The sequence below is a fragment of the Equus quagga genome, chromosome 4, assembly GCF_021613505.1.
Source record: "Equus quagga isolate Etosha38 chromosome 4, UCLA_HA_Equagga_1.0, whole genome shotgun sequence".
Taxonomy (NCBI): domain Eukaryota; kingdom Metazoa; phylum Chordata; class Mammalia; order Perissodactyla; family Equidae; genus Equus; species Equus quagga.
In genome coordinates this window covers 102,751,441-102,769,169 of record NC_060270.1, presented here as the reverse complement: position 1 = coordinate 102,769,169, position 17,729 = coordinate 102,751,441, and the positions used below count along the sequence as shown (strand labels likewise).

The 17,729-nt window shown below is 43.5% G+C and overlaps 1 protein-coding gene and 1 long non-coding RNA gene across 2 annotated transcripts in view; one reads left to right on the top strand and one right to left on the bottom strand.

The window, feature by feature from the left end:
- Window positions 1-310: 310 nt before the first annotated feature.
- Window positions 311-2,760, bottom strand: LOC124238739 (uncharacterized). Its single transcript, XR_006888353.1, has 3 exons — window positions 2,619-2,760; window positions 582-2,388; window positions 311-368 (listed from the first exon to the last, which is right to left on the bottom strand). It is a non-coding gene; the product is annotated as an uncharacterized LOC124238739 (long non-coding RNA).
- Window positions 2,761-3,010: 250 nt separating this feature from the next.
- DPP4 (dipeptidyl peptidase 4) overlaps window positions 3,011-17,729 on the top strand; it is an 86,574-nt gene continuing 71,855 nt past the window's right edge. Inside the window, exons 1-2 of the mRNA XM_046659904.1 lie at window positions 3,011-3,167; window positions 3,684-3,771. Coding sequence (XP_046515860.1) covers window positions 3,162-3,167; window positions 3,684-3,771 — 94 coding nt within the window. The 5' untranslated portion in view covers window positions 3,011-3,161. The remainder of the gene's footprint in view (window positions 3,168-3,683; window positions 3,772-17,729) is intronic.

The following is a 17,729-nucleotide window of genomic DNA, read 5'->3' as shown; positions in this document are numbered from 1 at the left end:
ATTGATGTATAATAAAATACCCCAAAACATTGGGGCCCATCTTAGATGCTGGCTACAACAGTCAACGACTACTCACTGTATGAAAATCGGCCTCGCTCTTTCTACACGGCCCTGGTAGAGAATGAAAGCATTAGTTTTCTAGGGCTACCGTAACCAAGTAGCACAAACTCAGTGGCTTAAACAACAGAAATTTATTGCATCACAATTCTGGAGGCTGCAAGTCTGAAATCAGCAGGGTTGCTTCCTTCTGAGGGCTGTGAGGGAAGGATCTGTTTCAAGCTTCTCTCCTTGGCTTGTAGATGGTCATCTTCTCCCCGTGTCACATCCTCTCCTCTCTGTGTGTGTCAGTCTCTGTGTCCAAATTTCCCCTTTTTATAAGGACACCAACAATATTAGATTAGAGCCCATCTTAATGACTTCTTTTTAATCTGATGATTTCTCTAAAGATCCTAACTCCAAATAAGGACATTTTCTGAAATACTGGGAATTAGGACTCCAATGTTTCTTTTTTGGAGGGGGCACAATTCAACTCATAACACCAACTATACAACCTGAGCTACCTATAATTAACTGGCCATTACCTGATCCACCAAATGATGAAGTGGGGTATATTCAGTGGTATCCCATTATTAAGTGAAAATAGTATCTGTAAGATATAGCAGATGAGTACAAGAGGTCCAGAAGGCACAAAACAATCGCATGAGCAGAGAACTTAGACTCCATGGTGTCTTCTCCCACTGCTTCGATGTCTTTCCCTCAACACACACCTATAGCTTCATGGGGAGTTCCCTATAACCAGATAACAAAGGAGGGAAAAGAGTCAGCCTTATGCAAAGTAAGCTGGTACCAGTTATAAGTGGATTGCTGCTGCATCACAGCCCTACTGAGGAATGCCCAGAAATACAGTAGAAAGAGAAATCTTCATAACAGACAAAACTTTGAGTAGTACATCTGTTTTTCCATTTTGCATAGAAAGAGAGATGGCCTGATATAAAATCTATACTGACTCATAGATGGCAGCTAATGTGTTGGCCAGCTGGCTCTTTAGGGACTTGGAAAAAACAAGATTGAAAGACTGGTGACAAAGAGGTCAGGGTAGGAGAGATTTGGGAAAGTATCTCTTAAAGTAGGCAAAGTGTGAAGATAATTGTGTCTCATGGAATGCCCTCCAGAGAACAAGATGATCTATCCCATTGCATCATCATATGACATATCCTACGTCAGTGAACCTCCCCCCAGCTTCCCCAGGGCCTGCAGAATGTACAGTGCCACGGTGCAGGCCTGGAGGTTAAGCATGGGCCCAAGTGCATAGATTTCCCTCTCCAAGGCTGATGTCACTTGTGGCTTCCCTCCTTCATTGCCGAGTGTACAAGCTGGTGAGAGCAGAGGCCAACACTGAGCCCCCAGTATGGCACCATTCCCTGTAGTTCTTGTTGGATGTCCTCTCTTCACAGCTCCAGCGCACAGACTCCAGTAACACTATTGACTCACCTTCCCCAGCAGTTGGAAGAGGGAGAGGGGGATGAATTTGAGAGACACTTGTAAAGGTAGAGTTGAGAGGAAACGCTGGCTAAGTAAATGGAGGAGAGTGAGGAAAAACAATCTAAGATGACTGAAGTTTTCAGTTTTTGTGAATAGTGAATGGATACACTTTTAATGAAGACAGAGATGATCAGAGAAGGGTAGGTGAGGCAAGGCTGATGGAGGAGATGAAGTTTGAGTCTCTGGAGGTGGGTGTGGGTGAGCATATGTATGTATCATAAGCAATTGATGGTCAAAAGGGAAAAAGATCCCTGAATTCAGAAGCAAAGTCTGGACTGGAGATAAAGGATGGAAATTTGAATTTACTCATAATCATGCATTAACACCCCGTAGGACTTTGCATTTTTAATCTTTTACCTCTAACTATGGACAGAGGCTTTGCTTTTCAGCTGCAGTGAGCAAGCTGAAGAGGCCTTGTAGGAGGTAGGAGTACTTAGTGAGGAAGTAAGCTTAGAGGGCCCCTAAACGCAAATGTTTCCCTGTGTATTTTACACTGAAAGTGTCGCGTGCACAGACCTCATCTGTCTTGTCCCACTTCTGGATCCCCAGCATCTAGAAGGGAATCTGGTACACTGTTGCCACTCCAGTATCTATGGAATGGGTAGAATAAACGGGAGGATGTGGGGATGAAGGAATGAACGAACAAACCTACAGGACATAATGAGGAACTGGGGGAAGAAGCCACACTTGACCTTTATCTCTTCTCCAAATCCTCTTTGCAAGACTGAAAGACGAGGGGCCACATGGAGTAGTGGTTAACAGCATGGACTCTGAATTCAGGGTCCAGGACTTCCTAGCTTCTGACTTGGCCAAGTGACTTAAGCTCTCTGTGCCTAGGCTTCCTTCCTGTAAAATAAACACAATAAATGCTTAGAGCAACACCTGGGGAAAAGTTCCACATTAGTGTTAGTGTTGTTATTTTTGCCATCTTGATGAGAAGGTAAGCCTACAAAACACGTCAGAAATTCCCTGCGGACGGTGAGTCCAGATACTCCGCCCCTAAATGCCACTCATAAGTGAACAATCACCTTTTCTCTCTCTTTGCCTTCCAGACACCCCACTTTCCCCCAACATACCTTTCACTGGCAAGAGGCCGAGGCCTGGGTTCAAGCTCCAGCTGCCAGCAGTGAGCTGTGTGAGTTTGCAGAGCCCCACGCCCACTCTGGGCTCAGCTGCCCGGCCGCGCTAAGTTGCAGGAGCTGAGAGGGAAAGTCCCTTTCAGCTAGGACAGACACGGCCCCCGCGTCGGCGGCCTCGGGTCTCCGCGTGGGATGCCGGGCAACGGCTCACCCAGCTCGTCCTCTCGCAACCCCACCCCGCGCGTCCCCGGGGCCCCGCGCCCCGCGCGCCCCGCGCGCCCCGCACAGCAGGGAGGAGGCGCCTCTCGGGCGCCCCCCGGCCGGGATGCCAGTGCCCAGTGCCCCGCGCCTTCTCCCACGCCGCTCGCGCCCCTTCATCCGAGCGGGCTGGGCGCTCACTAATGTTTAACTCGGGCCGCAACTCGGGAGCGCCGAGTGACTCGGCGCCCGCAGCAGCCGAGCTGGCCGCGCGTCCCGGCGCCGCGCCTGCCTTCTGCCTGCGCTCCGGCCCGCGCGCTCAGTGCCGCCGAGACGCCGACCATGAAGGTGAGTGAGCGGCGCGCCTCCCGCCCTCCCAGCCCCAGGGGCGAGCGGTAGGTGCTGCTTCTCCAAACCCTCCTTAAATTGCCCCAAAAGCTCGCAGAACAGGACCAGGGACTCCCATTAGGCGGAGACTCTAGGGCCACCCTCTGACAGGTGAAAGGACGTCCCAGAGCTCTCAGCTCTCGGCCCCGCGGGGTTTCTGCTAGAACCCAGTCGCCGAGCTTTGGAGGACCCCTAGAGCCACCCAAAAAAACGCACGCCCGAGCCCTCACTTGGCTTTTGACCTGCAGGCGTAGAGCAGCAAACACTACTGCGCTCAGAAGCCACAAGTTCAAGGGCAAACCGCTCCTGCAACCTCGGACTGGCGCGCTCAAACCCTCCCAGCCCACTGTGCCCCTCTTCCAATGCGTGCCCATCGGCAAATCCTGCTACCTCAAGTGCAGCCCAGGCCCCGACCCTCTTACCCAGACTGGGGCCAGACGGCTTGTTCTAACTGAACATGATCTGACCGGCTTGCAGACAGTGTGGAAGGTGCTCCTGGGACTGCTGGGGACTGCTGTGCTGGTCACCGTCATCACCGTGCCCGTGGTTCTGCTGAACAAAGGCAGTAAGTTTGAAACTTTTGAAAAAGATAAGACAGTTGGAGACCGGGGTCAGGTTCTGTCTTAGCACCCTGAGGACAACTAGAGCTGCTGCTGGGGGCTTGGACCAGCGCACCAGGTTGTGGCTGAGGCTTCCCAGGCGTTGTCGCTGCTTCGAGTGTAGCAGCTGGATTCACTTTACCAGGTCTCTGGAGGTTAGGCTGCGAGCCTTGCAGCAGCCACTTTTTATGTAAAACATACATGATTCCTGAAATTAGGGGAAAGTCTTAAGATTTCTTTTTATTAAACTTAAATTGAATACGTATTAAATTTTTAAAAAACGTTTGCGGTTATGATCTTCAGAGGAAAAGAGACAGTGTTTAAAGATCCCACACAGCAGTAAAGATGGCTTAAGGGGAGGGAAAATATAAGAAAGAAAGCCCCAAAGTACAGTTTTGAGGACCCAGTGGTTTTCCTTCAGGGGTGATGAAAATTCATCAATTTGAGAGTTGGGATGCAGGGAAATAACTATTTAGAAGTAAGTATTGCAGAGCTAAATCATCGCATTAATGTTCAGAGGGAGGTGGGATCAGTGATGTTTTGTGGATTCTTTCATAGAAAGCCCCCTTCATTTCTTTTACCTTGCCTAACTTCCACTTTAGCCCAAGCTCTGAATATAAAACATTCACATTATGGGATAAACACTACTGGAGGCAAGCAAGTGAGAATAACTAGTCTGGGTCTCCTCTGGCCCGACTTTCTTTTTAAATATTTACTTTCATTTCAGTATTACACACTCTGGCAGCCTACTGAAGCATTGTCTCTGGATGGTCTAGCCAACCAGGAAATGCGTAGACAGTGCTTACATACTGAGGGGTCTTATCCAGATTTCAAGGTGACAGTTTGGGATTCGTTTGTAGAGCTCTCAAAAACCACATTTGCCTCGCCGTTTCAGGGCCAGGGCAAAGATGCCAAAGGTTAAATAACTGAGTGGGCTGACTTATTGATAATGACTTCTGGTTACTTAAGAAAGTAATGGTTACCATCATTTTGGACTATTAAATGGCAGGCATCAGTCCACTTACATTTGACTCTTTCTGGTGAACTGTTAAAATGTAACTGTTTTCATAAAGTAATATTTTGTATATTTAAACAACCACACACACAAAGCCTTGTTGTGGGAAAAGGATGGGTCATCCATACAATCAGAATTCACATGGCTTACATTATGTTCCAGGCACTGTGCTAGTTGCTGCAAATACAAAGATTAAATTTTATAAATATAAAGGTCCTTGACCTCAAGAAGTTTATAGTTTAGTGGGAAACAGATATACAAACGAATCAAAGTAACCTGGATAGCCCGTTTATCTCTAGAACATAACGGAGGCACCACAGCATCCCTGGAAGGATGGGTAAAACTGTACTTATTGGAACTTTAGTTAAGGAAAATTGGAAGGAACACTGAACTTTGATAAGCCACTTGAGATGGACAGCAACATGGCCAGGAGCCTGGGTCATGCAACTGCCTTCCCTGGGGTTTGGTCAAGTTAACTACAGGGATTTTCTTTTACTGGGTGGAGCACACAGACTGGGGAGGGCCTGTCTTGCCATTTCCCTTAAATAGCACTTAGTGTCTTCTCCAAATGAAATTTGAACAGATATTTCAAGAAAGTCCGCTTGGTGGGGACTTCCTAAGAGATTCTCACGTCTCCATCTAACTATGGTTATAATTCAATGAGGTAATTTAGACAGGCTTGAGTAAACCCCCCTGGGGGTTAGAAGGATCACTTCTGAGAAAGTAGGGGAAGATTTCTCACAGAAATCTTGTAGATGATGGAGCATACTGGAGAATTCGGAGCACGCCTGCACAGTTGGGCATGACAGTGGAAGAGGGAGGTGAAGTGGCAAGGCTGGAAGGGAAGCCAGGGAAGTGTCCCAGAAGATTGATGGTGCAGAGCAGGATTTGGAGGCTATAGAGCAACTCAAATGTGAACCATTAGACTTTGGTAATTGGAAATGTAGGAAGTAAGGGGGAGGGTGGCTAAGGATGCCTATGGGGCAACTGGGTGGAGATGTGGTTTCATTGTGTGCTTTATTTACACTTACCACTAAGTTATTTCCTTCTCATATTTCTTAATTGACATGTGTGTATATTTGAGGAGAAAAGAGAAATCATCTTGTGTCAACTCCTCCCTTATCATAAGAGACAGAGATGAAAGTTCAAGAATGCAACATTTTCACTATATCAGCAATACCTTTCTTGGGCTGTGCCACAATAAAGAACAGCATTCTTACAAAGGATACAGAGTCATCACCCAAGAAATATACTCTAGATTGTCTGTCTAGGTTTAAAGTCAAACAAATACTGGGAAGGAAGAGAGGAAGGGAGGTGGGAGAGAGGAAATATAAATGGAAAGGAAAGGAAGGAAGAAAAGAAAAGAAAAGAAAGATTTTGATAGAAAAACAAAACAAAGTCCTAGATTAAGTGGAAAGCGAAGAACTAAACAGTCAAAAGAAAGGAGGAGCAAATGAGCAAACCCAAGTTCATCTCCTGAGAAGTTGGTTTAAGACAAGGTCAAGTGTTTCCATATGAAACTCTGACTTTAGCAGGACTAGACCCACCCAGAGCTGGAGGAGAGAGAGAGACACTTAATACTATTGTCATATTTTTTTTTAGAATAAAAACTCCTTGAGGTCAGGAGAGAATTCATTTCACCAAGCAAAATTAAAAGTTCACCTCCTTCTGTATACATAATAAAGGATTGTATTTTGTTTTAAATCCCTCAAATATCCTATTATAGAAGGATATTGCATATTTAAACATTCAGTTTCCCAAAGAATCAGCAGTAAAATATATAAAAATATTTTATTCTTAGTGGAATTATAGAAATCCTCATGGCTTAGTGGTAATAAAACCTCCTCGCTCAGTATTTGTGTGACTTTTATCTCCTTCTTTACATTATATCGTAGGCTGAGTTTTTGAAATATTTGGCAAATAATTTTATTATTGAGTTCTGTTATTTGTCAATGGTTTTATTATTGAGTTTTGTTATTTGCCAAATAGTTTTATTATTGAGTTTTATTTTGGGATAGAAACGTATCTGTTGTTTTTTTGTTCTTTTCAATGCTTTAGCAGTAAATTTTCTCAATACCTTCTTTCAGCGCATAGGAAATTTGACTGCTCACCCATTTTTGAGTAATAAAAGAAAACCCAAATGTGAAGAAGACAGGAATAATCAGAGAAAGAAAAGATAATATCTGTGAAGTTTGCCTGAGGAAATCCAGGATCTATTCCAGATTTAAAAGCACAGAAATGAGCCTGAATGAAAGCTTTGTATATTTCTGAGGACAATTTCTAAACAGTGTGCTCTGTAAAAGCTCGAGTTGACTCCAGCTAGCTCAGTTAACTATTATCAACCTTTGTCAAGGTCTCGTGAGGTCAATGGGTTGGTCTTTTTCAGGCCAGCTATTTTGGTTTTTGGTTCCCTGGCCATAGCATATGCCTTAAATTTCCCTCTCTTAGACATTTTGCCTCTCATCACCAAAGAGATCAGAGAGAAAAAGAGAAGACTGTTTGCCCAATTGATAATTAGAGAAAGACAATGTAAAGGGACTGACTAGAGCCAGATAGGTATCCTTGAAATGTTACAACTTAACAAAATGCTGATGCCTACTGAGAATGTGACTATAACATGCAGGACCACCCTGCTTGTGGAAGAGAAGATACACAAGGATGCAATAATAGCCAACATGTATTCCCTCTGTGCCAGGTATTGGGCTAAGGACTTTCAGTATATTTCTCATTTGATCCTTACACAACTCTTTGAGACACATACTATTATCATCTCCATTTTTACAGTTTACAGAAACTTTGAGAGGATGTTTTAGTTATTTATTACTGCACAATGAATTACCCCAAAACTTAAAACAATAAGCATTTGTTATCTCATGGTTTCTGTGGGTTAGGAATTTGGCAGCAGCTTAACTGTGTGGTTCTGGCTCAAGGTCTCATGAGGTTGCAGTCAAGATGTCATCTGAAAGCTTAACTGGGGCTGGGAGATCCACTTCCAAGCTCTCTCACATGGCTCTTGGCTAGAGGCCTCAATTCCCCAACATATGGGCTTTTCCATAGAATGTCATGGCCACTGGCTTCCCTTAGAATGAAGGATCCAAGAGAGCAACTAAGTAGGAAGCCACAGTACCTTTTATGCCCTAGCCTCAGAAGTGATGTGCCATTACTTCTCCTGTATTCTGTTGGTCACAGAAACCAATCCAGATACAGTGTGAGAGAGTACTACAAAACGGCATGAATACTAGGGGTGAAGGTCGTTAGGGGTCATTTTGGAGGCTGGCTACCAAAGAAGATAAGGAACTTGATTTAAGTTCCACAGAGTTAGGATTCACACTCCAGCAGTGTGATGCTAGAGCTGGTGCTCTTAAACGCTAAATAATCCTGTAAGCTTGTAATCAAGTGTAAAATTAATGTGCCCCTCATGAAAAGATGCTGAACATCACTAATCATCAGGGAAATGTAAATCAAAACCACAATGAGATATCACCTCACACCTATCAAAATGGCTGTTACCAAAAAGACAAGAAATAACAAGTGCTGGCAAGGATGTGGAGAAAAGGGAAACCTTGTATACTATTGGTGAGAATGTAAACTGGCACAACCACTATGGAAAACAACCTGGAGTTGCTCCAAAAGTTAAAAATAGAACTACCATACAATCCAGCAATTCCACTTCTGGCTACTTATCCAAAGAAAGCAAAAACATTAATTCAAAAAGATATATGCACCACTATGTTAATTACAGCATTATTTACAGAAGGCAAGATATGGAAGCAACCTAACTGTCCATTGATAGATGAGAAAATGTGATATACATACATAATAAACTATTCCTCAGCCATAAAAAAGAATGAAATCTTTCCATTTGCAACAACATGAATGGACCTAGAGGATATTATGCTAAGTGAAATTAGTCAGACAGAGAAAGACAAGTATGCAAGATTTCACTTATATGTGGCATCTAAAAAACAAAACGAGTGAAAAAACAAAACAAAACAGAAATAGACTCACAGATACAGAGAGCAATCAGGTAGTTGTGGGGTAGGGCAGAGGGAGATGGATGAAGTAGCTGAAGGGGATTAAGAGGTACAAACTTCCAATCATAAAATAAATAAGTCACGAGGCTGTAAAGTACAGCATAGGGAATATAGTCAATAACATTGTACTTGCTTTGTATGGTGGCAGATGGTAACTAGACATGTCATGGTGATCATTTCATAATGTATAAAAACATTGAATCATTATGTTATATACCTGAAACTAATATAATATTGTATGTCAATTATACTTCAACTGAAAAAAAAATTAATGTGGTCCTATTAGTGTAAATGTTACAACTCCCATTTATATACCTGTGTTAAAATTTTTATGGCTGCTGATCCCTGAAGGCTAAATGTTCTGAGGAAAAGCACCCGCCGTTGATGCCCCCGTTCCTATAGAGAGCCATAGATATGCAACAACTTCCAGCCCAGGGTTGACGTCTCCCACTTTAACTGGTCTTATTAGGTAGTTTTAGTAGTAGTAGGTCCAGATTTACTACTCGCACTGAATGACACTTGCTTTGTTGCCAATGCACATTGTATTATTTCACTTGAACTTCATGGAATAATCCATGTCACAAAAAGATATGAATATCTTGACTTTCTACACTGCAGAAACTGTGGCATAGAAGTTTAGGGCTCTGTGAATAAGTACTAAGACTTGAGAATCCAAATTTTTGACTTCTAGCCTTCCTGAGTCTGCTGGTTCCCATAAATGACTGTTTTAAAGAAATGCTTTGGTGGGTGATTTTATAAGTTAATGATTAATCATTGCTTTATGACCTTTCATTGTTGTAAATCAGTATCTTGTGAATATTTTTACCTTTAGTCCTCACAGCTCCATTATGACCTCTGAAAGAGGGTGTGTCTCTCTATCTGAGAGTAAACTGAAACCACAAAGTTAGAACTTCTGAATTAGCTGTTTTATTTTTGCCAAGTACTGTATTTTCAGTTTTATATCATACCTCAAAATTGTTACTTCCTAGGAGATTTTTTAAAACTTGATAAACCATTTGCTCTAATTAACTATACACATGAATGTGTACTTTCTTCATTATTTGGTTCACTGGGGAAGCAAGTAGACTCATGGGCTTAGGTCACATATTTCAGCATCTCAGGTGCAAGAAGCAGAGGTAGTTTAAGGCAGAGTCAAAGCCAGCAGGGACTTTGCTCCTGGCACCCTCAGGGCCATGGTGGCTCAGGATGTATAAAAGAGGAAGAGGGAGCAGGAGGGGTGAGTTTCAAGTGGGTACTACCACCACTTCCTCCCTGATTTCACACCAGGTGCCCCAAAACTGGCTGGGTGGCCCCTGTAGCCTTAACACCATCTCTGTGGGCCTGAGACCTCCTTGTTTTGCTCAGTTGTTTTAAAGCCTGACCTGCTCAAGCTCAGGTCTGTGAGTTTCATGGATGTCTCCTATTTCCTTGTCATTTTCTTTTGTTCTTTTGTTCCAGGCGAGAAACTCTTTTAGTATGAAATGTAACACCTCTTCAGGGCTAAGACACAATATTTGTTAACTCACCAACATGTAATGAATGCTTACTGCTCGTGAGGTGTTATTGCAGGTACAGGGGATGTGGCCTAAACAGTAGAGATGAGGACCTACTCCCAATGATCTTTACAATCCATGGGACAAGCAGGTGGCAGGCAAGCATGTGAGTGATTTCAGACAGTAATACCTGCTAGGACAACTATAAAGTGTGATAGAGAGGATGGAGGGACACAGAAAGGAGTTTCTCTTTATTCAAAGCATGAATGTGGCATATCTTATTTCAGTCTCTAAAATGTGTCTCTGACTCCTGTGTAGATAACAATGGGGGTGGGGGAAATTTGTCCAGGTGAGAGATGATAGCAGATTAGACAGAGTGGTAGTATCGGAGATGTGAAAAAAACCAGGCTGTGTTTTGGAGGTAGGACAGTGTATGGGAATGTGAAGCGTGTGGTAAGGAGCAGAAATAAGGATGGCTCCTTGAACAGCTGGCTGGACGGTCGACATGGAGAATTTTCTCTTGCCCTCATGGCTGTATCCTCCCACAAGAGCTAATCTGCAGTGGTTCCTCTGACCTAACTCCCTCGTCATACAGGATCCGCTTCAGGGATCAGGAGGCAGGGCCTTCAACATGATGCACCCAACACACATTTGTCAACAGAAGGTAATCCTCCAATTCAGCAAATATTTACTGAGCATTTTCTACATGTCAGGCACTTTGTTGGTCACTAGACATTTAAAGATGATAGACATGGCCCTTGTCCTCTAATAATTCACAATATTAAAGGAAATGTAAACATTAACCGTAATAAAAAGAGCTAAGTATCCTTCTAGTAAATTATCAAAGTGCTGCAAAAGCACTAATGAGCAAATGATAAATGCTGCCCCAGGAAGTCTGTACAGAAACCAACCAAGCATAAAGGGTTAATAATTAATGGGCCTGAATACAGTCCTTTCAATCCTGGAGCCACCAGGCAGGCTCCCAGGCATGTAATTCACTTACCTATTTAGTCCTCAACAATTTAGAGCCCCCAGATTCTGTATGAGGATTGTATCAGATAGAATGTTTCTGGCGGCAAGTAACAGAATACCTGACCAAAATTTGTTTAAACTAAGGCAGTTCGGGAGTTTGTTAATGCAGTGGTCCAGCAACATCCTCAAGGACCCAGCGTCTTTCTGTCTTTCAGCTCTGCCATTCTCAGACTGTGGGCTTTTGTTCTCAAGCTGGTGCTCTCAGGGTCAAGCACGGCTGCTGCAGCAACACATCATTTGCTCGCACAGCTATTTCACAAGACAGAAGAGGATGCTGATCCTCATTTATAGCCTGTTCTATCAGGGTGGAAAATGGTTTCCAGAAGTCCCTTGGCCCAAGGCAGACTTTCCCTCATGTCTCATTGGCCAGATTTGTGTCGCTTGTCCTTTCTAAACTAATCACTGGCAAGAGGAATGAAGTACAAAGCTCGGACTAGATTAGTCAGGACTCATCTTTCAGGGACAAGGAGGAAACTCCTTCCTTAGCACATGGAAGGGGAAGGGTAGTTACCTGAGCTGAATTGGGAATTCTAAAAGAAAGAAGTGGGGGGTGGTCTACATAGGCATAGCATATATTTTATTATTCCTTTCTTTCCATCACTTTGGAAAGATTTAATTTCTAACAAATGAGACTAGATGTCAAGCTAGCTCTGATCTCCAAAGAATCTGATCATAGAACCCTCTCCTTCTCCTCTTCTCACTTCCGTTCCTAATCTCCTGAGTTTATTGCAAAGCAGAGTGTTTTGATGCTGCCTTTTTATCCTGAAGGCATTTTGAGCCAAGAACTTACTTTCTCTTGGCATCCAAAGTGATTGAGAATAGGGAAGAATTGAATTTGCAATATTTAAGATACAAATCTGAGACAATAGAGTGGGTCAGAAACTTCTGAGGGGAATTACTCTCAATTTTCTCATAAAAAGCACTTATAAAGTGTCATATTTTATCCAATTCATAATGGAAAAACATGACAGAAACAGTCAACATAAAATAAAAAGTTTAAAATACATGGTAAAAATTAGACCTGCAAAAGTTGACCCAGGAAAGTAGGATTTAAAATAATTAATGGCCATAAAAACAAAACAAACCAAACAAAAGCAAACAAAATAACTTCACAATGTCTAGAAGCTATCATCTGTTTAATTTGACATGGACCAAAAAGAATCTCATTGATGACTCAGGTCTTTGTTGTTAAATCTCCAGGCGAAAAAATTAAGCTTCATGGTAATGACTTCATTAAGATGAAAATGGTTTAACTGCACTGAAAAGAAAATCCAGAACCCAACATCAAGTGATTCCTCCATACTGCCTGACTATCCCCAGTGCACCCCACCTGCTCACTCGCCCGCTCTCGTGTTGAACTCTGTCACTGTCACGGGTCTTCTCTCCCCACACCTCCAGCACCCACTCCTCAGCTCATTCTCGGCTGATGACCTTGCTTCCTATTTTATTAAAAGAATGGAAGCCATCAGAAGAGAACCTCCTCAATTCCCACCAGCCCGTCTGCGTCTGCGCACTCACCTGCATCTTCCCCTCCCAGGGTGAGGGATGAACTCTGCCGGCACCTGCCCAAGGTCAGGCCCTCCTTTATGCACTGACCCCATCCCCTTTGGCTTAATCAGAGATGGCTCCAGCTGTTTTCCCTGGCCGCTGAATCGTCATTCCCCTGCCTCCATATAGACGTGCTGTAATCTCTCACATCCTTAAAAAAAAACAGAGAGAGAAAAATTCTCTCCGGAACCCACATCCCTGCCAATCTCCTAGTCCCTTTGCCTGCTCTCTTTACTACAGAACTCCTCAAAGAGTTTTTTATTATCACTGTCTGCAGTTCCTCTCCCTGCTCCCTCTTAAAGCCACTGGAATAAGGCTTATCCTCACCCTGCTAGTGAAAGGGTTCTGTTCTCGTCGAGGTCCCTTAACCTCTGTATTGTGAGGTCCAGAGCTCAGTTCTCCCTCTGAGTCTCACGTGCCCTGTCAGTTGATCATCCTTTTCCACCTCCCTCTGGGTTTCTACTTTCTCCTAGTTTTCCTGCTACTTCGCTGCATGCTCCCATCCTTTCTCCTGAGGTTCCTCCTCGTGTCTGACTTCTAACCTTGGATTACTCCAGGCTTCCATCCTGGAACCCCATCCCTCTTTCCACTAGGTCATCTCATCCACTCCCGTGGCCTTAAACACCATCTATAACCTGACAACGCCCAAATTCTTATCTTCAGACCAGACCTCTTTCCTGAACTCTGTGTACATATAAGCAACTACTTAGTGGACATCTCCATTTGGATGCTATTGGCATCTCAAAGAAACATCTCCCAAAATTCTATATCCCCCTAAACTGATTACTTCCATAGTACATCGTGTCTCAGCAAACAGCAGTTCCATTTTTCCAGTTACTGAGGCCAAAATCCATTCAGTTCTCAACTCCATTCTCATTCACATTCAACATCAATTGGTCAGCAAATCCTATCATTTCTACCTTTGTGTTCTTTCAGAATTTGACCATATCTCACTACCTTCGCCACTAGCAGCACCCTGGTCCAAGACACCACCTCTCATCTGAATTATTGCAAAAATCTCCCTGTTTCTCTTCTTGCCTCCCTACAGTGTATTCTCAACACAACAGGCAAGGTGATTGTGGTAGGTAAGCAGAATTCTAAAATGACTCCCCAAATTTCCTTCCCGCACCCTGTACTAACCTCCGCTTCATCTCTGAGACTGTGAATATGCTAGATTTTATTCTGGTGATTAGGTTATGTTATATGACACAGTCAACTTTAAAAAAGGGAGATTACCTGAGTGGGGCTGACCTAATCACATGTGGCCTTTAAAAGCAGAGTTTCTGTAGCTACTCACAGAAGGGATAATTAGAGATCTGAGGTACAAAAAGGATTTGACATGCCACAGCTGATGTGGAAGATAGAAGGAACCATGTGGCAAGGAATGTGGGCAGTCTCTAGGAGGGGAGTGCAGCCCCTGGCTGGCAGCCAGCAAGGAAACAGGGCCGTCAGTCCTACAACCATGCAGAGCTGAATCCTGCCAACAACCTGCATGAATCTGGAAGCAGCTTTTCCCCCAGAGCCTCCAGATGAGAACTCATCCCAGCCAACACCTTGATTTCAGCCCTGTGACCCTGAGCAGAGAGCAGCCATACCAGGCTGGATTTCTGACCTACAGAACTCTCTGCTGATATGCTGGTGTTGTATCACTATGTTTGTGGTCATTTGTTACGCAGCAATAGAAAACTAATACAGTGATCATTTTTAGACATGTCAGTTTACAACCTCTTATGCTCAGAACCGTTCAATGGCTCCCGATCTCTCTCAGAATAAACACCAGGGCCCTCACAATGGCTTACAGGGCCCCTGTGATCTGAGCCCCACCTCTTCTCTGAGCTCCTCTCCTACTCTCTCCCTCTTGCGCACTCATCCTGCCTCAGAGGTTTGTACTTGCTGATCTTTTTACTGGGATTCCTCTTCCCTGTCTTCCCTGGGCTATCTGTTGCTCACCCCCTCACCTCCTTCAGGTCTCTGCTAAAATGCTACCTTATCTGAGGGACCTTCCCTTACCATAATACTGAATACAGCAGCATCCCCAAATCTGATACTCCTTTTCTCCTTCCCTGCTTTATTTTCTCAGTGGCACTTACCACCTAAAATAAGGCATTATTTACTTACTATTTGTTCCTATGTCTCCCCAATTAGAATGTAAGCTTCGTGAGGGCAGGAGTTTTTCATGTTCTGTTCACTCATATCTCTAGTGCCCAGAGCATCAAGGAATACAGTGAGTGTTGTATTAGGTGACTAGGGCTGCTGTGACCAATTACACAAATTGGGTGGCTTAAAACAACAGGAATTTGGGGCTGGATCCATGGTCTAGTGGGTAAGTTTGGCATGCCCTGCTTTAGAACCTTGGGTTAGGTTCCCAGGCACAGACCTATACCACTTGTCGGCAGCCATGCTGTGGCAGCAACCCACATACAAAATAGAGGAAGACTGGCACAGATGTTGGCACTGGGTGAATCTTCCTCAGGAAAAAAAAAACAAACAGAAATTTATTCTCTCACACTTATGGAGGTTGGAAGTCCAAAATCAAGGTGTCATCAGGGTTGTGCTCCCTCTGAAGGTGCCAGGGAAGAATCCTTTCTTGCCTCTCTCCTAGTTCCTGGGGTTACTGGCAATCCTTAGTGTTCCTTGACTTATAGCTCTATCACTCTAATTTCTGCTTCCATCTTCATTAGGCCTTTTTCCCTCTGTGTCTCCACATGGTCCTCACCATCTTCCAAGTCAGCAAAAGCATGTCTTCATGTGGCCTTCTTATAAGGACACCCGTCACAGGTTTTAGAGTCCACCCTAATCCAGTATGACCTCATTTTAACTTAACTAATTACATTTGGAAAGACTTTATTTCCAAATCAGGTTACATTCTGAGGTTCCAGGTAGACATGATTTTGGGGGAAATACTCTTTAACCTAGCATAGCCTGATAAATATTTGGTGAGTTAAAAGAATTATCTCGGAGTTCATGCAAAAAAAAAATTTTTATGAACATTTCTTAATGTTGCTTTAATTCTGATTAAAATTCAGTTTTTTTTTTTTTTGAGGAAGATTAGCCCTGAGCTAACATCTGCTGCCAATCCTCCTCTTTTTGCTGAGGAAGATTGGCCTTGAGCTAACATCTCTGCCCATCTTCCTCTACTTTATATGTGGGACACCTGCCACAGCATGCTTGACGAGCAGGGCATAGGTTCGCACCTGAGGTCCGAACCGGCGAACCCCGGGCTGCTGAAGCAGAATGTGCGATCTTAACTGCTGTGCCACTAGGCCAGCCCCCTGATTAAAATTCTTTTTTTCCCTGCTTTCTTCTTTTTTTCCTCCCCAAACCCCCCCAGTACATAGTTGTATATTTTAGTTGTGGGTCCTTCTAGTTGTGGCATGTGAGACCGCCTCCTCACCATGGCCTGATGAGTGGTGCCATGTCCACGCCCAGGGTCCAAACCAGCCAAACCCTGGGCCACTGAAGTGGAGTGCATGAACTTAACCACTAGGCCACAGGGCCGGCCCCTAAAATTCTTATATTCATAAACATAGGATCAAGCCATCCAGTATGAGATCTTGTGTACCCACTATTTGTAGAGTATGGTACTAGCCACTGTTTGATAAAGATAAAATAAATTCATCCTTTCAGCTTACTTATAGTCTAACTAAGATGAGACTGTTCAGATTAAATAATTAAATGATGATAAAAAATTGCTTAATTAATTGACAGAATATATAGCATAGAAAGTAAATGTTAAAGACGATGAGGAGGGAGAAATGAATGTGGTGTAGGTAAGTAAGACAGAGATCAAGACGCAAGAGGAGGGACAGTGAGGAAATAAAGGGGACAGATGTGGGTTGTTTAGTTGAGACATTTGTTAATAAATACAGAAAGAGAAATAAGGAAATGGCTGAGGAGGCAGCAGAGTCAGGTAAATATTTTTTAAGATGGGTGCACCCTGTGCGTGCTTAGGGACAGGGTGGAAGTAAGCAGTGGCAAGGAACTGAAGATACTTGAGGTAGAAGAGATGAAAGCAAAGTCCCTTGGGGTGAAGAAGACGAGACTCTGAGGCACAGGCTGGCCCACTTCAGAGAGAAGTGGAAAGCAGAATAGAACAAAAACCCCTATGGTAGCTTCTGCTCTGAAAGAGGAATCATTGAATCTTTTCATTGGATAACTTCATACTCTTTTGAAAATGTGTACTGCAGGGCCTGAGCTATTCAGGACTGTGTTATGTTTAAAATCTAGGAAACGTGAAAAAAAATAAAAGAAGGAAAGAAATCTATTATAAAGCTTACTGACTACTTTTTATGAGTTAGGGAGAAGATGATGAGAGTTACTGGAGGTACCAGGGAAAAGAGAATGAGGGTGGTACAACTTGTTTTTCAGGAAGTCAGAGTTGCTGTCCTTACTAACAGCCCAGAGAGGAAATTCAAGGGTTTTCAGAAAGAATTGGTACCCCTTTGACTTTGGAGCGCTAGAACAAATTATGTTCTTATGTAACCTACCGACTGACCCAAGTCCAAATGATACTACCAACCTCCCAATTTATATTAGTTTCAAACATTGACTTCAAACACTTCCATAAAGTCTAATCCATCTATACCAATTCACAACAACTGCCAACATAGCACTTACTGTGTACGATCACGCTCCCAAATACTTAGGTTGTTTACAGCAGGAGTTATAACGACAGGCTTGGGAGCCAGATTGCCTAGTTCAAATGTGGCTCTGGTACTTCCTAGTCATGGGACTTAAGTCCAGTTACTATCTGTGCCTCAGTTTCCTTACCTGTGAAATGAGGATGAAAGTAAGTTAATAAG